Source organism: Thamnophis elegans, chromosome 3 (assembly GCF_009769535.1).
Source record: "Thamnophis elegans isolate rThaEle1 chromosome 3, rThaEle1.pri, whole genome shotgun sequence".
NCBI lineage: Eukaryota > Metazoa > Chordata > Lepidosauria > Squamata > Colubridae > Thamnophis > Thamnophis elegans.
Window position 1 is genome coordinate 67,897,139 of NC_045543.1, and position 22,619 is coordinate 67,919,757.

General features: G+C 38.0%; 1 protein-coding gene and 1 non-coding gene across 2 annotated transcripts; both read left to right on the forward strand.

Annotated features, from left to right (window-relative positions):
- Nucleotides 1-533: 533 nt before the first annotated feature.
- Nucleotides 534-22,085, forward strand: HAUS6 (HAUS augmin like complex subunit 6). The gene is made up of 17 exons (XM_032214532.1): nucleotides 534-880; nucleotides 3,346-3,441; nucleotides 4,327-4,405; nucleotides 5,175-5,307; nucleotides 9,688-9,835; nucleotides 10,092-10,157; nucleotides 10,637-10,691; nucleotides 10,792-10,965; nucleotides 11,899-12,092; nucleotides 13,274-13,403; nucleotides 14,108-14,210; nucleotides 16,226-16,319; nucleotides 16,902-16,932; nucleotides 17,100-17,282; nucleotides 18,152-18,278; nucleotides 18,664-19,647; nucleotides 21,984-22,085. Exons 1-17 carry the CDS (start codon nucleotides 753-755, stop codon nucleotides 21,989-21,991), a joined length of 2,733 nt encoding a protein of 910 aa, XP_032070423.1. The 5' UTR covers nucleotides 534-752; the 3' UTR covers nucleotides 21,992-22,085.
- Nucleotides 16,702-16,832, forward strand: LOC116506894. Its single transcript, XR_004255102.1, has one exon.
- Nucleotides 22,086-22,619: the final 534 nt, after the last annotated feature.

Sequence of the window (22,619 nt, forward strand, 5' to 3'; positions counted from 1 at the left end):
ATGAGGTGCAACGAACCAACAATAGTGAAACCCGTACAAGAAAATTATAAGAGAGATCCATTAGTTTATAGTGGCAAAAAAGAAAAGTAAGTAAATTAGGCATCTGGTAGCATCTAGCATATTTTATTAAGAAAGACAAACTTGTTAAAAACTTTTTGTTGTCAGGAAAAGATGCTGCCAGACTTTTTCTCTATAGGAAAATAATAGAAAAATATTGCTCGAGCTATGGCTTGGGAAAACAAGCCTCCTAGAAAAGAGAAACTTATATTATTATCTTTTTTAAGATAAATGTTCTTTCAATTACGATCGCAGCTCCACCTCCTAACTCGATCCCATCCTTTTTACAGCTTTCTGTGTGTTTCCGACTTCGTGCGGGACTTCTCCATGGTGCATCATGGGAAATTCTTCCTTTCGTTCGGATTGGCCGAGAAGCCGCCGATGACGTAAAAGGGTCTTGGGTCCCAAGGATTTTGATTCGGTAATATTTCCCTCTGTAATTCATAAAACCCCGCCCGCTTTCGATTTACAATTTGGCGGGTTAGGCAAAATGGCGGCTCTGAGGGTTGTGCTATTAACGGAACTCACTCCGGGGAGAATGTGAAGGCGGCCGTTACCCGAAAGAAGCCGGGGGTGAGGTGGAGGGAGAGAGCTTCGTTTGCATAGCTGACCGGGAAGCGAGCCGCTGGTGCTCCTTCCGTGGCTCGCTGAGTCAGCCTTCCGTCGGTGTTGGGAGGTCTGGCGGCGCCGGAGAGATGAGCAACCCGTTCTCGCCTCCTGCTTGGGAGAAGGAGCACTTGTGGTTCTACCTCTTGGCTCTGGGCTTCGATCCCGCGGTAAACGCCGCTGCCGGGAAACTTTCGACTCACCTCCGGCTGGACGTGTAAGTGGAGAGGCGATGGGACGCACTTTGATTTCCTTTTCAGCATCTGTATGTTCTGTTTCTATGCTCCCAAAGAAGTGGGAAGACTTTGCCCAGGAACTGGTAAAGTACTGCAGCCTGTTCCCTTCGGTTATTTTATTTATTAGCTATACATATAACTAAGACATGTTATATGTATTAGTTATACCGGTATGTATAACTAATAAATAAAATACACAAAGGGCACAGGCTGCAGTGTTTAGCTATAACTGATACATATTAGTTATGTATTATATAGCTCCATGTATTATATTAGTTATAATATGTATTAGTTTATATGTATTATAATATATATGCATATAAATTCAAAGGTCCTGCTAACTCGCAGCTGACTTCAGATGATTTACAACATTAAAAATCCACAACGTGAAACCCCATGTTATATTAATATAATATTACTATCCTAGGTTTTGCTATTATTAAACAAAGTTTCGCTATTCCTATGATGCTGTCAGGTTTGTGTGTTAGGAATTTGGATTGGGTCAGTTGTGGGAAGCAAGCTGCTCCATTAATATATTCCAGGTGTCCTGGACTTACGACCACAATTGAACCCAAGATTTCTGTTGCTAAGCAAGACAGCTGTTAATTAAGTTTTGTCCCATTCTTTCTTGCCACAGATGAATCACTGCAGTTGTTAAGCTAGTAATACGTTTGTTAAGCTGAATTGGCTTCCTCACTGACTTTGCTTGTCAAAGGTTGCAAATGGTGATCACATGACTCCAGGACACTAATGAGTCCGTTGCCAAATGTATGAATTTTGATTACTTGACAAGGGGGATGCTGCAACAGTCGTAAGAATGAAAATGGTCATAAGTCACTTTTTCAGTGCTGTTGTAACTTTGAACAGTCACTAAACAATTGATCATCAATATCAACCTCCAAACATTGGTTATATGAAAATAATTTAATAAGTATTTAATAATACTAGGACTAAAACAACATGGCATGAGACTGGGTTAATTGAGGAACCACCTTTTCTTGATTTCATCCATCTCTCCCACTAGTTTGAACAGTATGGGTATGTTATGGGTCCTGTTTAAGGAGTCATTATTCTGCTGTATTTGGCAGGATCGAGGTAGCAGGCCTTTTCTGTTATTTCCCCCTGTGTTGTGGAAGCTTCTCTTAACCCAAAATGAGGATGGCTTTATCACTTCTAGACTTCCAAAGTTCCCTTAAGACCTGGTTTTTCCAACAGGCCTGGAGACCTTTGGGGACAGGTGAACTGATGAAGTGGGTCCATTACTATTAACATTCCTTAGCCCATTAATTTTGTTTTAAAACTTTTTAAAATATTGATAATTATTTCAGATATGTATTGTTTTAGTCATGTATGCTGCCTAGAGTCACTTGTGAGATGGATGACTATATAAATTAGATAAATAAATAAAACTTAAGGTTCCATTAGCTGGAAGCTGACCATTCAATCCTGGGTAATATCTTGCCACCAGCTTGTTCATCTTCAGAATGAGGGACTGGGGTGGAGCCAGTAAGGAGGCCTGGAAAGATTGACTTTCCATCACTTATTGACAATTTGTTAATCCCATTTTACCACACTTGGATTTACCATTGACTCTTGGGGATTGATATTGACTACATTGCGGACCCTTGATCAAAACCATCCCTGCTGTTACTTATATTGGGTGATATCTTTTCCACATTTAAAACAAATCATGATTTTGTAATGTTGGTGATGTAGAATTTATTTTAAACTACAAATCTGAGAATGAATATTTGCTTAAAGATGGTATTTGGGAATTAATAATAGCCAAACCTTGTTGATATAGGAGTATCATGTACAATTTTCCTATTCAGAATTAAATAGATGTTTCTTCCTGCATTGCAGTGGTGAAATTCATTTTTTTTACCACTGGTTCTGTGATTGTGGCTTGGTGGGTGTGGCAGGGGAAGGATACTGCAAAATCTCCATTCCCATCCCACTCTAGGGCCAGCCAGAGGTGACATTTGCTGATTCTCTGAACTACTCAAAATTTCTGCTACTGGTTTTCCAGAACCTGCTGGATTTCACCCCTGCTGCATTGTACTGTAATTATGAAATAACCTAGATGTCACTGTGCATGGTTGAACTACAATTTTAGTCAGATCTGGAAAATATGAACAATTTTTAGACTATGTAAATTTACTGCTCTAGAGAGTTTATAGAAAACTAATTCAGGAACAAGTGGTATTTGGCAGAGCATTTAAGCTTGTGCTCATTTATATTAATCTGTGATTCATAGTAACATGCAGTCATGCTCTTCAAAAGAAACCAGTTTTTGTAAAGACTGTGTGTAGAATTGTGAATGCAGCATACTGAGGTTCTACATGTGATGATAGTATAGCAGGAACACTGTTAGGGAAAAAGAAAGTTGGTTCAGTTAATTATCCTACAATTGTATATGAGTAATTATTTTTTAACTTTTTTTAAGGAACATGTTTGATAAACCAAACAAAGATGCATTTCACATTGTTGCATGGTTCTTGTTTTCAAAGCTGGACCAGTCACATTGTAATGAGGTTTTTAGGTGAGTGTAATATTTAATAAAATGTGTTATTTAATCTTAAAAGCTACTTACCAAGTCCATAACAAACGAAAATTATGATTATTAAGACTTGAGCAATCTTGCTGTACTACTCTCCTCACTGAAGGAGGTTGTTAGAATGATTCTCTCATGGCTCATCAAAATATTGTTGTCATTCTCTTAGACCAGTGATGGTGAACCTTTTGGAACCAAGTGCCCAAACTGGAACGTGCACATGTGCCGGAGAACCAGAAGACCAGGTGGCTGGCATGTGCATGCGCACCAGCTAGCTGGTCTTCAGGTTTCTGGTGCTCCGGTGCACATCGACCATGCATGCTGGAAACCAGAAGAGCAGCTGGAATGGCGTGTGTGGACATAGAGAGGGCTCTGTGTGCCACCTCTGGCATAGATGCCATAGGTTCATCATCACAGTCTTATACCATGATGCCTTCTCCTTCCCCCAAAAGGTTAATATTTACAGTGCCACCCTATTCTATAAGTTGTATTGAAGTGGAACTGGAAGTATGAATGTATGTTGTAATGATCCTTTTACTGCTCCAAAAAAGCAAAGAACTATGATCAGGCGGAGCAGCTCCACTCTGATGCAGGAAGTCTTGCTGGAAACATTTATTCAAGAGAAATTCTATATCAATGATCCAGCCTTATTAGAATTATTTTAAAAATACAACACAATGATATATAAGTATTTTTATTGTTGATATGAAGCTTCTAGAGTAAAAACTAAGTCAATATGCAACAACAACACACACACAAATGTAGTTAAACTTTGTGAGAAATATTTTATGTTGCTCAGCTACCTTAAAACTATGTCTGGTTCCTTGCATATTTGTTGAAATTATTCTCTTTCCTTTCCTTTGGAATGGAAAGATTTTGCTATCCTCCCATAGACAAAAAGGCAGACTCTGAATTCAGGAAGCAATGCTATGAATGGCTAAAAAGGATATCAGTAAGTATTGGTAAGAATGAAAGGTGTCCATATATTTGCCTTCTATGTTTCAATATATATTTTTGTATGAAATTTTCTTTGAAACACGATCTCTAAAATTTGTCATGGATGCTGCTTGATGAGAGATTTCTTGCTGCTATTACGGTCATTTCTTAAGCAACCTGATATCTTCTAGACATTTTGGACTAAAGCTCCTATTAGAATGAATGGCATCAAGGATTCTGAAAGCCATAGCTACAAAATATTGATTTCTTCTTGTTGCCAAAACTTTTTCAAGTTTAGTAGAGTGTGAAGTATGGAAGGGTCTCCTCTTCCTTTTTTCTCTTTAAAAGTCTTCTCTCCCCAGACCTGAAGATAGTTGATCAATAAAACTGCTACTTGTCATCCAGGATCAATCTTCGTATTTTTTTTATACTCTTATTGAGACTCATTTGTGTTCTGTTAAATATAGTATTACATTCACAGCTTGTTGGCTTATATTAGCAACCAGTGAATTCAAGCTAATTGGATTTGAGCAAAACCAAAGCTATTCTTTTACCTTGCCAGGCAATTAAGATAATAGGAAAGGAATGTATGAAACGTATTTGTGAAACATCCCTTTTGGCCTAGGGATGCTTATGTAGTTGCTTTAACATGCAAGGTAATCATAATTTGCCACATTTCAGTGTGTTGGCTCTATTGCTTAAAGAGAACTTCTCTAACTTCTTTTGAACTTAACGGAAGTTGATACTATCAATTACACTTCACCTGTGCATTTTTAAATCCCTAGGATGAATGTGGAAACACTTTCCCTTCAGTTGTTGCATCATTATTTCTTTCTCCTGGTGGACCCAAATTCATTCATCTAATGTTCCACTTTGCAAGATATGTTATAATGCATCATATTAAAGTAGACTCTCTAGGTAAGCAATCATGATTTACTATGCTGTTTTGTGGGGAAACAAAATTTTGGAATTTACTTTTTTAAAATGGGAAATTCATGCTAGTGAGGAACTTCCTCACATAAAGCCACTTACTTCATAAGATTTTAAATAAACTGTGAAAGATCATTGCAAGCAAAAAGTGTTTGATGGAATCCATCCAGCATTCTGTTGCAAATACAAGATGTTGGGGATCATCAGCAATGATGACAAAGTTCCTTCTCAGCATTTTCATTTTTTATGTATTTAATTCAAATTAGCCAGACTCAATTCCAAACTCACTCCGGATGGTTCACAGTGTAATAAACAATAAAAACAGAGAACAACCTGATCACTTTATAGACAAAAAAATCAATAAAAATATATTGAACAAAATACCAATAAATACCAATAAAATTATAATTAAATGTATTAATTAAAATAATTAAAACACTAATAAATTACCACCAATTTAAGTCCAATTTAAAGTTTTGGTTATAACCTTTAAAGCTCTACATTACATAGGTCCAGTTTACTTATAGAACTATTTTCGCCATTACATCAATCTGTCCCATCCAGTCAAGTAGGCATGTTTCGAACCCCATCAGTTGAAGAATTTCAACTGGCAGGGTTCAGGAAGAGAACCCTTCCTGCCCTTTGTTAAATTCTCTCCCCAGGCCCAGAGGCGAGACTGGCACTCCATTCTTCTGGACTTTTTAAAATGTCTAAGGACTTGGCTTTGCCCCCTTGCTTGGGGCTCACAGAGGAATACAAGATCAGGAGCCTGGTTGGCGCCCTGCAGCCCCCCCCCCCCTTATAATTAACTTTTTATGTTGAATTTTAACTATTTGCCTGTTATCTAAATTGTTTTTGGTTTTAAATTTTTACTTCTACCACGCAGAGTCTCTCTATGAAGGAGATGTTTGATAAATAAAATGCAATAAAAGTGAAAAGATATTAGTGTTTTCCTATGTTTATCACTGCAAGATAGTCCCAGATGTCAGCTTTTGCCTATATTCGGTCAGACTAGCTATACCGTATATACTCGAGTATAAGCCGACCCGAATATAAGCCGAGGCACCTAATTTTACCCCAAAAAGCTGGAAAAGTTATTGACTCGAGTATAAGCCTAGGGTGGGAAATGCAGCAGCTACGGTAAATTTCAAAAATAAAAAATCAGTGTTATTTGAAACTCAAAGTTATGTTTATTCAAGGGACCCGCTTAATTAAAGTGTTCTATAATATCAGTATGACTTATAATACTGCAAGTCTGCAATATTAAAATACTTGTATAGGGGATCCCCGGGATCCCACGAAGAGATCAAATCACAACCAGTATGCCACCTTCTTGGTATATTGTTTTTATTTTCACTGAGTTTTTAAAAATGAGCATTATTTCACCCTTTTTTTCTTTATGTTTGATTGGTATCTGCAATTTGTGTTAATTCTGTTCATACATATAATATAAATGAAAAACCCAGCTCTCTTAAAAAATATTTTAAGTTCTTTCTGGTGCTCCCTTTTAGAATTGGCCAACTAATATTTCTGTTCGCCCAACTAATGTCAGGCAGAGTTAACTGAAAAAGTAATTTTTCATGAAAGGACATTTTCCTAGGATTTTAATTGTTCTTACTGTCAGATTTCTCCTTATTTCCAGCTTGAGTCTCCTTCTGACAAGTTTCCATTGCTTCTTGTCCTGTCCTCAGGTGCTATTGCTGCCGCCGCCTCCTCCTCCTCCTCCAACAGCACCAGCACATTTGCTGCCCAGCGCTGCGGCTGAGGTGAAGCCGCCAAAGCTCCCGCTGGCGCCCCCGCAGCGTTGGGCGGATATCCGGCAGTGCTGTTGGAGGAGGAGGAGGCGAACCAGCCTGCCATCGCCGGCCACCGCTAGCCCTGCCGCTCTTCCCACCCCCTTCCAAGCCCCACAGGTCGTCCCATTCAAGTTATTGGGCGTCAACACCGCCACGTTTCCCCCAAGCCATCGCATTCGAATTAATGGACTTCTAATCCCCTCTCTGGGAGTCGCTTTCCCCGGGTTTACCCTATTTCGACTACCGAGGAGTCTTGCGGCCGCTGAGCCTCCCATTTCCTCTGCCCCGCCATTTCCCCTTCGCTCAAGAAGGCGCTAAGCAGAGACGCCCGCGACGGCGAGAACAGCTTGTTTATTTCCAGCCGCTGAGAAGACTTGCTTGCACTCAAACGCGCCTTTAAGCCGCGTCCATAAATACAAGCCGAGCCTTCTCGCTGCGTTCCCAGCTTCGGGCCGACCCGAGAGAAAAACAAACCAACCGAAGTACATTTTCTCTTAGCAGAGGCTTCCCCTCAAGGGGCGGCGCGGGAAAAGCCTTCCTAAGCACCCCAAGAATTCTCGGAGGGGGGAAGGTTGGGAGGAATGGAAGCGCCCCAATGGCGGGGCGACTGAGGAAAAAGCCGCCTCTCCACTCCTCTCCCCCTCGCCCCTCTTCTTAGTTCTCACCGGAGAGGCGGCTTTATTTCTCCCCAAACTCCCCCACCCACATGAAAGCCCCCATCTCCACTAATGCCTTGAAAATTCAGCCGCGTAGGGAAAGCACATTCCATCGCATGCTTTCTCCGCGGCGCACCCCGCAGTCGCCAATCCAGCGGAACCACCGCTCGCCTGCTGCCTCCCCACAATTATCAGCGAGGCATCGCTGGAATTCACACACACACACAAACACCAGAAAAGCCTCGAGAAAAGGGGGGGGTACAACCTCCCCTTTTCGCTCCCGTTAAAACAGCCGGGTTAGGCTGGCGGAGGGGCACGAAGATGGGGGTGTGGTGGAGGCGCCCGTCCTCCTGCCTTGAAGCAGCCGTAGACAGGCTCGCGCCGGCTGCGCAATCTTAACAACCTTTCCCTGGAAAACCAGCTGTTTCCCCCGACCTGATTCCTGCGTGCGTTGCATCAAACTAAGGCTAGGGATCCGACGGATTCCCACCTTGGACAAACAACAGCAATTGTTATTGTTGTTGTTATTATTATTATCATTATTTATCTCGAATGTCATCTTTCCTTGATCCCAACGACCAGGTGTCTCGTTTTAGCCGTCCGCTCATACCCCACCCCACCCCGCCTTCCCAAGCCGCTTGATGCTGGTAAGCACAGGAAGAATGGGGAGAAAACTTAAAACTAGCTACCGTATGGCGATGGCAGGCTGGAATCCCCTCTCCAAGGGATCCCCGTGCAGAAAATGCGGGGAGCAGCAGCGAAGCCCCGGGGCTTCGCTGCTCCATCCGCTGGACTGTGGGGCTTGGAAGGGGGTGGGAAGAGCGGCAGGGCTAGCGGTGGCCGGCGATGGCAGGCTGGTTCGCCTCCTCCTCCTCCAACAGGCAACAGCACTGCCGGATCCAGTTGTAGACTCGAGTATAAGCCGAGGCGGCTTTTTTCAGCCCAAAAAGTGGGCTGAAAAACTCGGCTTATACTCGAGTATATACGGTAAGTCCTTTCGTTGATGGTGCTTCAGGTGTCTCTTCTGAGAATTCATTTCTCTGAATTCCTAGATAAATCAATATGCACACCTCGGTTTGGCACATAGGGAAAGGTTGCATACAGGTGGTATAGTCCAAGGACCAAGCCATCTGCATATTCCAGACAATAACTATGATCCTATTTGCAGAACAATTGCTAAATATAATATATTTAATTTAATTGTAGCCTGAACTGTTAGTTTAAAGAAAACAAAAAAAAGTGATGAAGTATATGATCTCAGTTATATTGGCACACTTAACACAGTTCATAATTTTCATATATTAAAGGAACCTTAAAGATGAGCCTGATTATAGCAGTAATATTTTTGAAAAAATAATGGATAGGGTTATATGACAAAATCTAGTGAAAGAACAAACAAAAGCAAAAATGAATATATGGTTCTCTAATGAGTTATTCAAATTACTGAGACTAACTACAGTTGTACCTGGTGCCTGGTTGTGTGTTTTCTTTTATGGCACCAGACTTAAAGATTAAGTACTTCTGGAGCAAAATCGTATAGGGGAAGGTGAAGTGGACTGATAGAATGTAATTTGTCAGCTTTAGCTTTGAATCATCTATGGAATCATCCTGTACAGCTGGCTATTCTCATGGATTCATTTCAGGAAATGTTCAGAAGTGGGACAAAATATCAAAGGTTTTTAAAAATTGGAAATAAACTTTGTTCATTGAAGTAGTCCTGGATACATTCTGAAATTATTGCACCACGTAGATAGATGTGGGTTTCCTGATATCATGCGTTCACCATAGTCATTCTTCTACCCTGCTTTTCAACCTCTTGCTTGATTGAGAGGCTCGGATGTCTTAAAATACTGCTGCCTTTTGGTAGTGGTTGAGTTCATATTTCCCAATGTAGATTTTGGAATCATTTTGTGTAGGTGCTGGTATACCCCACCCAGAAGTGGTGACCTCAAGATCCCCAGACTTGGAGATGGCTGTTGCAAAATCTCAAATGTCACTTAACAAATTTGTACAGTGTCTACAGAAGGAAGATTTGATGATTCAAGAACTTCAGAAAAAAGCACTGTAAGTAAGGTAGCTACAAATGTGGCGTGTAGATTATAAAGTTGTAGGCAAGATGTTATATGTTACAAAGCAGGATAGTTTGATAGGTAAAAGTACATTTTAGATTATTCATTTACTTGCTGATATTGAAAAGGTACTTGATAATGAGGAATTCAATCGATAATTTGAATTGATGTCAATAGTTATTAATTGATAATATTTTGTAGGGTTATTTTTTCATCTACATAACTTAACTGGCTTTTTTTCCTGTTCACAGGCTTTATACTAAGCAAATCAGAGATTTAAGACGTGAAAATGTGGATCTGGACAAACAATTGCAAAAGCAAGTAATATTTTATTAGAAATGCTTCTTATTTACATTTGTGTTGTTTTACAGTTTTTTAAAACAACAATAACATTTAGATTTATATACCGTCTTACATACATAGTGCTTTACATCACTGTCTGGGTGGTTTACAATGTCAGTATTATTTGCATATTGTCCCCAACTATCTAGGTCCTCTGTTACCGAACTCAGAAGAATGGAAGACTGAGTCAACTTTAAGCCTGTCAGGATTGAACTCAGACTGTGGGCAGAGTTTGCCTACAATAACTGCATTTAACCACTGCACCACCAAAGCTTAATAATAGCATATGGGGAATGCAGTTCCTATAAGATAAATATAACAGAGTAGATTAGAAAGTATGGGTAACAGAGGTACTCTATTTATATATTTGCTGTTGCTATTCTATTAACAAAAAAATAAGAACAGTTACAATATTAAAGTTATCTTCAATAACTTTTTTTTCCTCACTGGGTAGAATGGGGAAAAAAGTTGATTCTGGCCAGAGTAATACCACAGAACGAATTGAAAAAGTGAGTACCTGTCAACAGGTTTTCAATAATCTCCATCTAATGTTTATTTAATTGCACATTTTTTTCTGCTTGCTGAAAAATCTTCTTTTTCCCTCCAAAGGTCCGCTATTTATGGGCAACAGTAATGGAAACGCTGACATTTTTGCAAAAAGAAAGAGAAGTAGTGGATTCAGTAGTAAAAGGTCAGGTTGATCAGTATACATTAGATGGCACAAGTGTTTCTGTTAGCATTCCACGGCCTCTGCTTCAAAAGGTAGAAAAAGAAATGTATAAAGTAAGTTTCTTGGTATCTGTTCAAATAGTCAATATTTATAGAATATTGTTCTGCTTCTTGCTATCACTTGATTAATTCATTAAAATTGATTGGATGATGTTATGACTGGTTAAAAATTAGGCAAATTAATTTGCAATGTTAGATTATAATAAAAATAAAAAAAACCTTGAATACAGATAGCATTTAAAGCACATTGTTGGTAATTGCAACTAATCCAAAATAAGATCATTTTTATTCCTGTAAAATTAAAACATTTAGGAACTGTTTCTATAACCAAAATATATGTTCTTTGAAACTATTTGGACATAAAAGAGATTTTTTTAAGGACAAAAGTTTAAATCCAGAGACCAATTCCTTATGACAAATAACATAGACAATTAGCATAAAAACAGGATGGTTAAATTTGGTTTTAAAAAAGTCCCTTAATGGGAAAATGTGTAAAGTACATTTTATTTAGCTTCCAATAGGCCTTTTCATAAGATACATTTTAAAATATAGGATTTCCTGGCTCCCTGTAACCATATGGTTTCAGTGCAAATAAAAGAAGAATTAAATATCTAAGAATGACCGCAATCACCAGATTTGCTTACTTTTACTTTAAAACTAAAACTATTCAAACAAGCATTACAAAAGCAATGATTTTTGAGAAGTAGACAAAGCGAAACTTAAGTTAATATGAGGCAAAATACCAAATAAAGCATTTATTTGTTTAACCAGTACTTCCTTGTCATTCTTGAATTTTACTCATGTTCCAGCAGAAGGGCTTGATATACCAAACACATTTTAAAAAATCATGGGGCCATTTGTGAGCATAATATAATAATAATTTGTGAGAATAGTGTGTGCAACTAGCCCCTGTGCAAAACATTGCACATACAATTGTGGTCTTAATTCAGTATTTGCTAACCAGTTTTTTTTCCTTTTTTAAAAAAGTTTCCTGTAGGGAATGTGTACGAAGAGGGAAAACTGAACATGTTAACCATTTTCCAATTACTACCCAAAGCCTTGGAGTTATTGTTGCATGAGCGTCGGCATGTTGACAAGAAAGGATTCAAAGTAGACCTTCAGGATCTTGAAGGAAATATCAGATTACAGAATGAGACTTTATTGGGGCTGAAGTCACTGAGGTAAGTTCAGAAGTCCCCATTTTGTGGATTCAATAGCCTTCCAAATAAACTTTTTAATAAAGATATTATGGAATAATATAAAATTACTTATCCATTTAAGATGTGACAATTTGGTTTGACAAACCATTAGGTTTCTGCAGTATGCATCTTAGTATGCATCTGTTGTGTATTTTAATTCAATCTATATAGGATTACTTAACATAAATAATACCTAAATCTGATCCAAACAAATTACCCATAATTTATTGATCCTACTTTATTGGGCATCAGCTGCCTGGTTCAACATTAGAGAAAATCTTATGCTAACAGTCTTTGTAAGGTTAAGGTTATTTTGGGAGGAAGGAAAAACCAGGTGGATATATTACTCATTTTAGTCTGATTATATGTAAACAAAACCTTGGAATTCTTTCACTTGTATATTATGGCAAGTTGTTCATAACATCCATATGAAGATACATCAAGAACTATTTGCAGGTTCGTGTTATTAAAGTGCAGTTAATTCTAATAAACATACTCTTCAATTGCCAGTTTGTGAAAAATACTCTTGTCAAATTTCTGTCGGGGGAAAAATTCTTGTGATCTTTAATGGACTATTAAATATATTTAAGGACAAGCTTTGCTGGTTGCCATTTAGAATCTTTACAGCATTTATTAATTAATTTATGATTAGGTGCAATATGTATCCTGTGGTTTTGTTTTTCCTATAAAACATGGACTGTGGCAATGTTATAATTAAAATAATTTTAAAAAAAACTTTTCAGAGCCAATAGTTTGTGTGATATGTCAAATACTGCTGGTATGTCAGCAGAATACATATATTTTGTCTCCCTATTGTAACTAAATATTGTAACTCTAGATATGCTGTACAGTAGTGTTTTTCAATCTCAGGAATTTTAAGGCACTGTATGTGGGGTTCTGGCAGACGTCCAGACCTATGGGAGTTAAAATCCTCAGATTTTAAAGTTACTGAGGTTGAGAAACATTGCTCAAGAGGATTAGAATCCGGAGGTGATTTGGAGCACATACAGATTTTGGAAAATTCCATTGCAGAAATGATGTCACTTTCTTAATACTAAATGCAACCTGCTGTGCTTTTATAATGAAACAAATGTATTTTCATTTGTAAAATCTTTGATTCAGCTAAAAATGTTCTAATATTCTTGTTAATAATTTTCCCATAGGCAAAAATTAAAATGTGATGATCATATTTCAGTAAATCAATCAATTGCTGTAAAACAACTGGAATGGCACTTGAAGTGGAAAAATCATCTTGGCCAGTCACCTTTTCGTTTAATTAAGGATGCAAACCCTGTAAGTATTATGCTTGGTAATGTATTGAGCAAGAAGGAATATATTCATTTTGAGGATATTTGCAGTATATAATCTGCAAAAAGACTTTAAAAGACCCAGTAGGCATGTCTCTGTGCTCTGTATGAATTGTTTATTAAGGTAAAAACAGTTCTATGATCTTTAACACCATAATTGTTTATTTCATGGTATACATGAATTAATTATGGTATTAAAGATCTTAGAACTCATGTCATCTGGTATAAGGCAGCTTAAAATTGGTTAAAAGCATAACAGTGAAGGAACTAAAGACAAAACAGCAGACATTGAAACCAAAATAACAGGTTGACCATTTCATATTACATTCATGAACTTTCATTTGTGGATGGACTAATCCCATGCTCTCATCCAGTGCTGGTGGTGAAAACAGGATTTTGGGTCCTTATGAATGGTCAATATCAGGGGATTATTGTTGCATAGGACAAACACTGCAAAAGAGAATTGATGCCTTTTAGACCTCACCAGATGGCACTGTTTCATCCACAAGCCAAATTTATTATCCCCATATCATATACATTTATAAAATAAATCGTATTATTTTTTTTAATCTGTAAACTAATAGGACAATCTTTTGAACTTAGAATAAACTGACTTTGTACTTTATTTTATTTATGCATGTATATTTGAATTGCAAACATTTCAATATATTATTATTGTTATTTTTAAAGGCACTTGATTTATTACCCGCTATGTCTCCTCTTTCTTTTACTCCGGCTACTGAGGAAGCTTATAAAAGGAGTGTCTTCTGTCAATATCCTGCATTAATTCCAAGTAAATACTAAGATTCTTTACAAACCTATCCCTATGATCTTTACTATATAAATGTATGCAGCCTTTCTGACATAGTACTATGTTGATTTAAAGAGCAATACAAGTAATCCTCAACTTACAACTAGCGTTTAACAACAGTTTATGGTCATGACAGCCACGGAAGGGGTGGTTTATGACTCATTAAGCACTTCTGGGCATCATAAAATATCACACCGTTCTCCCCTTAGTCCCGTGACTACATTTCAGACACATTTATGTTCACATAAACATGCTCTGCGATCAGAACAGAAGTCCCTGCTTCATCAACTTCCTAGAAATTTTTTTAAAGAGTATCAATAGGGACACAGGTGATCCTGTAGACATTCCATACTTGGAATTTCAAAACACCCCTAACAAAGGTTCTCATCAAATTTAGCAATCGTGGGTTAAAAGTACTTGCCATTTGATGAATTAGTAACAATGTAAAAGCAAAACCAAAATAAAGAACACATGGACAAAGAAATGGAAGCCTCTTAAAGATGTGGGGTTGGGACTGTTTCTTTTTCCATTGTTAGTGATCTTGCTTGGAGATAAGGAATAAATCTGGTGAGTTTGTGGATTAAGGCAAACCACTTGGGTTCATAAAAAGCTCCAGAATGATTTCTTGGAAACAAGGAACAGTTAAGTGGCAAACATATGCTTCAATTTAAATAAGTGTGAAATGATTTGTAGTGGAACACTTCCTCTTAACTTCACACATATACTGAAGGGATTGAGCCTGTCTATAATAAATTACTTAGTCACACTGATAGCTCAGTGAATACATTATATTAAAGTGTGGCATCTGTGAGAAAAGCAAATGTCATACTAGGGATTATTAGACAAGGGAATAGTACATTTCTGAAAAAAAATATAGATTTGGGAGAAGGCAGTTGATAAATTGATCAGGACAAAAGGTTTAGAATTTGGAGATTCTTAAGTTAGAAAAAAAAAAGAACTGACTAGTACAGGTGAAACTCGAAAAATTAGAATATCGTGCAAAAGTTCATTTATTTCAGTAATGCAACTTAAAAGGTGAAACTAATATATGAGATAAGACTCATTACATGCAAAGCAAGATAGTTCAAGCAGTGATTTGTCATAATTTTGATGATTATGGTGTACAGTTCATGAAAACCCCAAATCCACCATCTCAGAAAATTAGAATATTGCATGCAATCAATAAAACAAGGATTGTATATAGAACAATATCAGACCTCTGAAAAGTATAAGCATGCATATGTACTCAGTACTTGGTTTGGGCCCCTTTTGCAGCAATTACTGTTTCAATGTGGCATGGCATGGAAGCTATCAGCCTGTGGCACTGCTGAGGTGTTATGGAAAACCAAGATGCTTCAATAGCGGCCTTCAGCTCTTGTGCATTGTTCAGTCTCATGTCTCTCATCTTTCTCTTGGCAATGCCCCATAGATTCTCTATGGGGTTCAGGTCAGGCGAGTTTACTGGCCAATCAAGCACAGTAATCCCACAGTCATTGAACCAGGTTTTGGTGCTTTTGGCAGTGTGGGCAGCTGGAAAATGAAGTCAGCATCCCCATAAAGCTTGTCTGTGGAAGGAAGCGTGAAGTGCTCCAAAATCTCATGGTAGACGGCTGCGTTGAAGCACAGTGGTCCAAAGTCTTGTTCTCCTTGGTCCAAAGTCCTCTTTTCTGATGAGAGCAACTTTTGCCATAAGCACCAAAAACTGGTTCAATGACCGTGGGATTACTGTGCTTGATTGGCCTCTCCATTCTTCCTCCATACTCTGGGTCCTTGGTTTTCAAATGAGATGCAAAAGTTGCTCTTTAGTTTGGCAAGATTGTGTCTATTAGTGTAGGCAAATAAAGAATTGGATTTGATTGGATTTCACTGCCTCATCTCTGGGCTTGGGTCTGATAAGACTACTGATAAATACAACAATATTTCCTTAGAACTAGTGATAAGGTAAATACTAATATTATTAACACAATTCTTGATTCCCTTTTGAAAAATGTATTTAGATTCGACCAAAAAGAATGTTCAGGCAGATGAATTTGTAACAGTTGGGAAGACACTGGGAAATGAAGATTATTCAACAAAGACAGTCACAGAAAGGTATATTTTAATATGTCCTTGTATAGAATAGTAGCATATATTAACATTGTATAAATAACATGGGGCCATGCCTTAGAAACAATCAGAATGTAGATTTAGATTATATGTGATTCTCTAAATGGAAACATAGCTAGATGCATCTGTATAAGAAGATAATAGAATTTAAAGTGTACTTCTGAAAATAAGTTGCAAAGTATTAAAACTAGATATTGATTTTATATATATTTTCTTCATCTTTTCTCTTGGGTCCAAGAGATGAAAGTTTTTATTTCTACTTAACTGATAAATTGTCAACATAGTTTTGATATATTGTGTGTAGGGATCATTGCTAACACATTTTTGTATGCTTATATTCCTGATATATGCACATAACTTGCATGTATGGGAGGCTGATACCCAAGTAGAGAAAAGCTTTGCTCTAATTGTCACAAGCTCTCCCTATAACAATGTTGCCTTTTGATGACCGGGATGAATTGAGAGAAATCGTAACGGACAGATACGGGGCAAACAGGTTTCAGCAGCTGAACAAGTACATGCTTTTAACAGTGTACATCTAATAATAAGGCTTTCTTATATTTTTAGGACCTTGAAACTTGCCACACATTCTGAAAAGGTAAATCACCATTTTCATTGGTCCTAATGGAATCTTATATTAATGGTTGACCACCTTTTCTTGAGACCTATGAATACTAGATGTGCAATAAAAATTAAAATGCAGTTGTTGCAAATATAAAATATTGGTCTGCCCCTGCAAGCTCAACTTTTTTTTCCCTCCCTCAGATATCAAATGTTGAAACTCCCAAGAGGTCTGATAATTCGCGGTTTCAAATCTTAGAGAATAAAGGAAGAAGTTCTAGACGGATAGAAAGTGGGAAGAAAAGACAAGCTGATTCAGTTAGAACACCTTCATCAGCTAAAAAAGGAGATCCTTTAAAGAAGGCCCAAGAACAGTTGGCTGAAGAGGTAAAGGAGTATTTTAAAAGAGATTATACATTAGTATTTACATAATCTGAAGTTCTTTGAGGATCCCCTTTTACATAAAAAGCAGAAAAGGTTTGATGGCTATAAGTAAAAATTAAAAATCCAATGTTTTTATTAGACAAGTGAATGCAATACCAATAACATCTTTATGTTATTAAAATTTTAGAATATTATTTGGTATTCAGTGCTGGTTACTTGCAGAATAATCTGCTGGAGAAACATACTTTCCCTGGCATTTCTCATCCTCTTTCAGAGGGTTGAAAACAGCCCAGAGCATATTTGAGGCTTCAAGTGAAAATCCTTTTTCATGCAGTATATGTTAGTGTCATAATGCTTATTGCCTGTAGCCACTTTAAGTTATACTGATTTGATTTATGTTGACTGTAATGTTTAATTTTCCTTCTGTATTCATATCATTAGCTTAATTATGCATTATCTAGTCACTCTATAAATAATCAAATGGGTTCTGAAATTAAGGAAGACTCGGGATAGGCATAGTAGCTGCCAATAAAGGGGGCAAAGGGCAGGTTAATTTCCAAGGATAGTGTCAAATGTAAGGGAAATACAGAGACTCAAAATGAATATAAACATTTATTGCAAGCTTAAGATCTCAGAGTTGGTCAGATTATTGTAGAATCTGACCAACTGGCCATTAAGAGAAATGGACAGGAGATAAAAGAACATTTAAGGTGGGCACGAAAGGACTCATGACTTACGACACCTTTGACATCTACACACACACACACACACACACACACCCTTGGGCTCAGCCTGGTCATTTTCTACAGGTAGCATGTTTCAGCAGTGTAGCTGCAGTGTGTCTCTTTTAAGTATGTTATATTTTCTTACAGGTGGCAGATGTAATAATATCTGATTCACCCCAGAACACTGGGAAGGATGTAGGAGATCTGATCAGTACCTTATTCTCAAATCCTTTCTTAACAAGGAAACAGATTCCACGAACTCCAGAAAATCTGAGTGAGTATCCCTTAACATTACACTGCAATACATTGTCATTCTGGAATTTATACAGCTTTACAATTTCTGAGAAAATCGCGTGATCATCCTCCACAGTGGAAGATCCCACCACTGACAAGTATTGTATAGTATCAATCAGAGATTAGCATTTAACAAAGAAACCTTTTTCTGAAAATGCCTATGGAGATTCTTAGTCATCCACATCATAGTTGTCTCAAAGTTTGTTTGTTTTTTCAAAAAGGCAACTGGATTGTTTTTCCAGTACATATCCCAAGGGAATGTTTTCTCTTAGTATAGTTTCAAAGGTGGTGTGTAGAATAAAGAACTATATTATTAGAAAGAAAATTACAATATTGTACTTAATCTTTTTATCACTCATTTTCAGTTACTGACATTAGAAGCTCATGGAAAAAGGCTATTGAAACCGAAGTACCTTCAAGTGAAGCAATGCATCATTCCGAAGCCACGGAACAGTTATTGCGGGATACAGTTCCTGATTTTAGACGCCGTTTAAGTTCAAATTTGACATTGTTTATGTCATCTTGTATATCTGATGGAGCAGAATTTTCCTTTTTAGATGAGAAGCCCCAGGATAGTTTGCAGAAAGGGATTACTGATGAATTGCTGAGACACCAAGAGGCTCTTAGGCCACTGGATGAAATGATTTGCAAGAAAGAATTGTCCCTTGCTGCTCCAGACCAAGTGGAAAACCCAGAACCAGTCTTCCAGACTTTAAATAGAAGTGTGCATGAGGTGAGTGATGGCTCTGACAACCATATCGGATCAGACACTTTGTTACACAATGTGGGTCAGAAGCCTGCAATATATACAACTTCGTTGTGGGATGCTTCTCAAACAATTAGCAATCAAGCAAATACCGATTTGGATAGCCATGACAACATCCAGCTAGGTATACTTCAAGAAACTCTCCCAGAAGAAGGAGGATCTATCAGTCTTAATAGCTTCCATGAATTGGACTTCGATGCCTCGGGGGAAGAAAACTCTAGAGACAGCAAATCTGCGACTGATTATCTGTCAGGAAACGAGTGCACAGTAGATTTCAAGTCGATTCTCAGACGGTACGAAGCACTGAAAAAGAATCTACTTGATCACCTGCCGGATTCCGGAAAGCGAATGCCAAGGTGCAGATCAGCATATAACCTCAGTCCAGTGAACCTGGAAACAAAGGATGTGGTTAGCCCTTTGGGAAAACGTTATGCGTCTGATGCAGAACTTGCCAAGAAATCATCACACCCGAGTCATCTTGAAAGAAGGAATAGCTTCTCCCCTTCAGTGGCGTTTTCTCCGCTGCGGCCAAGAGAGAGGAGAGACATGCAGGACCAAGGAGATGTGTTTAACAAATGGAAAGGTTAGCGCATCTCTCAAACTGTAGGTGGAAATGCAACCCAAATTTTGAGTGTTGGGGAAATAGCCACACTTTTTAATGTGTGACTTGGAGCATCCTCTTAAGTGGAAAGAGATGCTATGGAATGCACGTGATCTGCTAGTGCACAATACAAGTGATGGTGCAGTAGTCAATGCATAAAGAAATGAATAGTTGTGCAAAATACCCTACATTCAAAGCAGAGTGGAGGAGCTGCATGTGTAACTGATCATGTCCAAGTAGCTTCTGGTTTATACTATTGCCCAAATCCATGCATATTATACACTATATTGCCAAAAGTCTTCACTCACCTGCCTTTACTCGCATATGAACTTACAATATTTAACCTGTGATTATGTCTTCCCGACTGAATTGCTGTTAATTTTTTTTCCCCTTTGGATTCATTGTTGAGTCACTGACACTGCATTAGTGCCCATAATGCGGCTAGATATTTCCTTAGTCTACTCCATGCTTCATTCATTTTTATTATCCTACAGATGCATATCAGTTATAATGTGACTTCTCCAAATTAATGACTTTTTTCATTATTCTTTGTGCTAATTATAGTCTGGATTTTATCAGACTGATTTTCATTTATCTGTTCTGTATTAATATGAGTATTGGGTAGAGAATTTGTAACAACATCCATTAGACATTCAGTCATCAGAAATCTGGAGCACATGGCATGTCCATATGGGAATGCATGGGGCAGGCAGAGGTTGAGGGGAGCAGGTAGTCCTGCAAGTAGCTCGGTTCTATGGTATCTAAAGCTTTAAAGCAGGGGTAATCAACCTTTTTATACTTACCGCCCACTTTTGTATCTCTGTTAGTAGTAACATTTTCTAACTGCCCACTGGTTCCACAGTAATGGTGATTTTCTGAAAACCTAATGAAAATTTTTAAATAATGCTATGAAATTTTTTAAAAAAATCAATTAAATTAAAAAAAAGAAAAGTGCCTCAGTATCGAACAAAACCCCTACCGCCCACCATGAAAGCTGAAATGCTCACTAGTGGGCGGTACGGACCATGTTGACTATCACTGCTTTAAAGGCAATAACCAGGAACTTGAATTGCACCTGAACATCTATTGGGAGCCAATATAAGTTCATATGCGAGTAAAGGCAGGTGAGCGAATACTTTTGGCAATATAGTGTATCACAGTGTTTAAGTTAAGAATAGGTTATTGTTTCATGCTAACTAGTTTATAGTAAAGGGGTTACTTTGTTGTTTTTAAAGATTGCCTTTTAAAGTTTATTCATGGAAGACGTTTTTCACAGAATAGCAGAATTGGAAGGGACTTTGGAGGTCTTCTAGTCCAACCCCCTGCTGAAGCAGGAGACCCTATACCAGGGGTGTCAAACTCAATTTCACTGAGGGCCGCATCAGGGTTGTGTTTGACCTTGGGGGTGGAGTGGGGATGTGGCCAGGATGGGCATGGCCAGCTCAAGATCACTCGTGTTGGGGGCGCCTGTGTTGGCTTGAGTGCTCTGCCAGTTAAAACGGGCTCCTGAGCTCCGTTTTCACCTGTGACAGCCTCCTGCAACCTTCTGCCAGCAAAAATGGAACTCGCAATGGCGGCCCTTGTGAGCTCCATTTTTGCTGGCAAGAGGCACTGCGGGCCAGTCCTTCGCTGTTTTCAGGAGGGGCGCGGGCCAGATCTAAGCACCTCAGGGGCCAAATCCAGCCCCTGGGCCTTGAGTTTGACACCCTTGCCCTATACCATTCCGGAGAAATGGCTGTCTGATCTCTACTTAGAAACCTGCAATGTTGGAGCACCCACAATTTCTGAAGGCAAGCCATTCCACTGATTGTTCCTACTGTCAGGAAATTTCTCCTATGTTCTAGGTTGCTTCTCTCCTTGATCAGTTTCCATCCATTGCTTCTTGTCCTGCCTTTAGATTCTTTGGACAATAGCTTGAACTCCTCTTCTTTGTGGCAGCTACTTAAATATTGGAACACTGCTATCATGTAACCCCTAGTCCTTCTTTTCATTAGACTAGTGAATTTTATCATAGTTAGTTAGGGCTTTGGCATGAGATTCTTCTTAAGGGAACTGGTTTATTAATGGAGAATCCTATCCCTGAATTTAAAATATACTTTTAGATAATGGCTATATTGGCCTTCATAGAATTAAAATTCTAACCATCACAGTGTCTGTGAAAAGAATCTTTTTGTACTTGATGGTTGTAGATTTCCATGGAGGTTTCTTTTAAAATAAGATTTTTACCCTGTGCACAACCTATGTATCTAGCTTAAAAAAAACCTATTTAAAAATAGGTTTTAAAAATAGGTTTTAAAAATGATGTATTTCTTTTTCAGAAAAATAATTTGAAGATGGATACAAAAGAACCCCCAACTGCGAAGATGAAGCCATTCCATGGTTTTATAATCATGATGCACTGACTTGAATAGAATACTTAATGACATAAAAGTGTTTTTTGCAAACCTCAACCTTTAATGTTAGTGTTAGCTAATCCTGACTATAGGCTTCTTGCACAGTTCTATTAACTTGGATATTTTTGCATTATCAGTGATCAAAACAATACAGATGAATTGAGGTCTTTTAAGAATAGTCACAGTGTTAAAGAAACAGCAATAAAATGTCTCATCTAAATATAGGTTGGCATATTTTGTTTAGATTTCGGAAGATGACTCCTCAGGAAACCTACAGATGATGTGCCTTGGTAAACAATTTAGTAAATCAAATGTCTTTGAATATTTCATTTTTTTTCTCCTGGGAATTAAGAAACATTTTAAAAATAAATTGAACATTTCGTGCAGATCAGCCTCCTTGTAGATTGTATCCAACAGTGTACATTTTGCAATGGAAAAGAGAGGGAGTAGAGTAGTGAAACAAGGAATTATTCTCTGTGTAATCCCCAAATCTATTCTAGAGATTTGGAAATCCTATAGAATAGTGTTTCTCAACCTTACCAGTTTTAAGATGGGTGGACT

What these genes read in the sequence shown, in the direction of transcription:
- HAUS6 (XM_032214532.1), top strand. Translation starts at nt 753, where the DNA reads ATGAGCAACCCGTTCTCGCCTCCTGCTTGGGAGAAGGAGCACTTGTGG. An exon ending in ACTCACCTCCGGCTGGACGT is followed by an intron (nt 881 to 3,345) that starts GTAAGTGGAGAG and finishes ACTTTTTTTAAG; the next exon opens with GAACATGTTTGATAAACCAA. An exon ending in TTGCCACACATTCTGAAAAG is followed by an intron (nt 16,933 to 17,099) that starts GTAAATCACCAT and finishes TCCCTCCCTCAG; the next exon opens with ATATCAAATGTTGAAACTCC.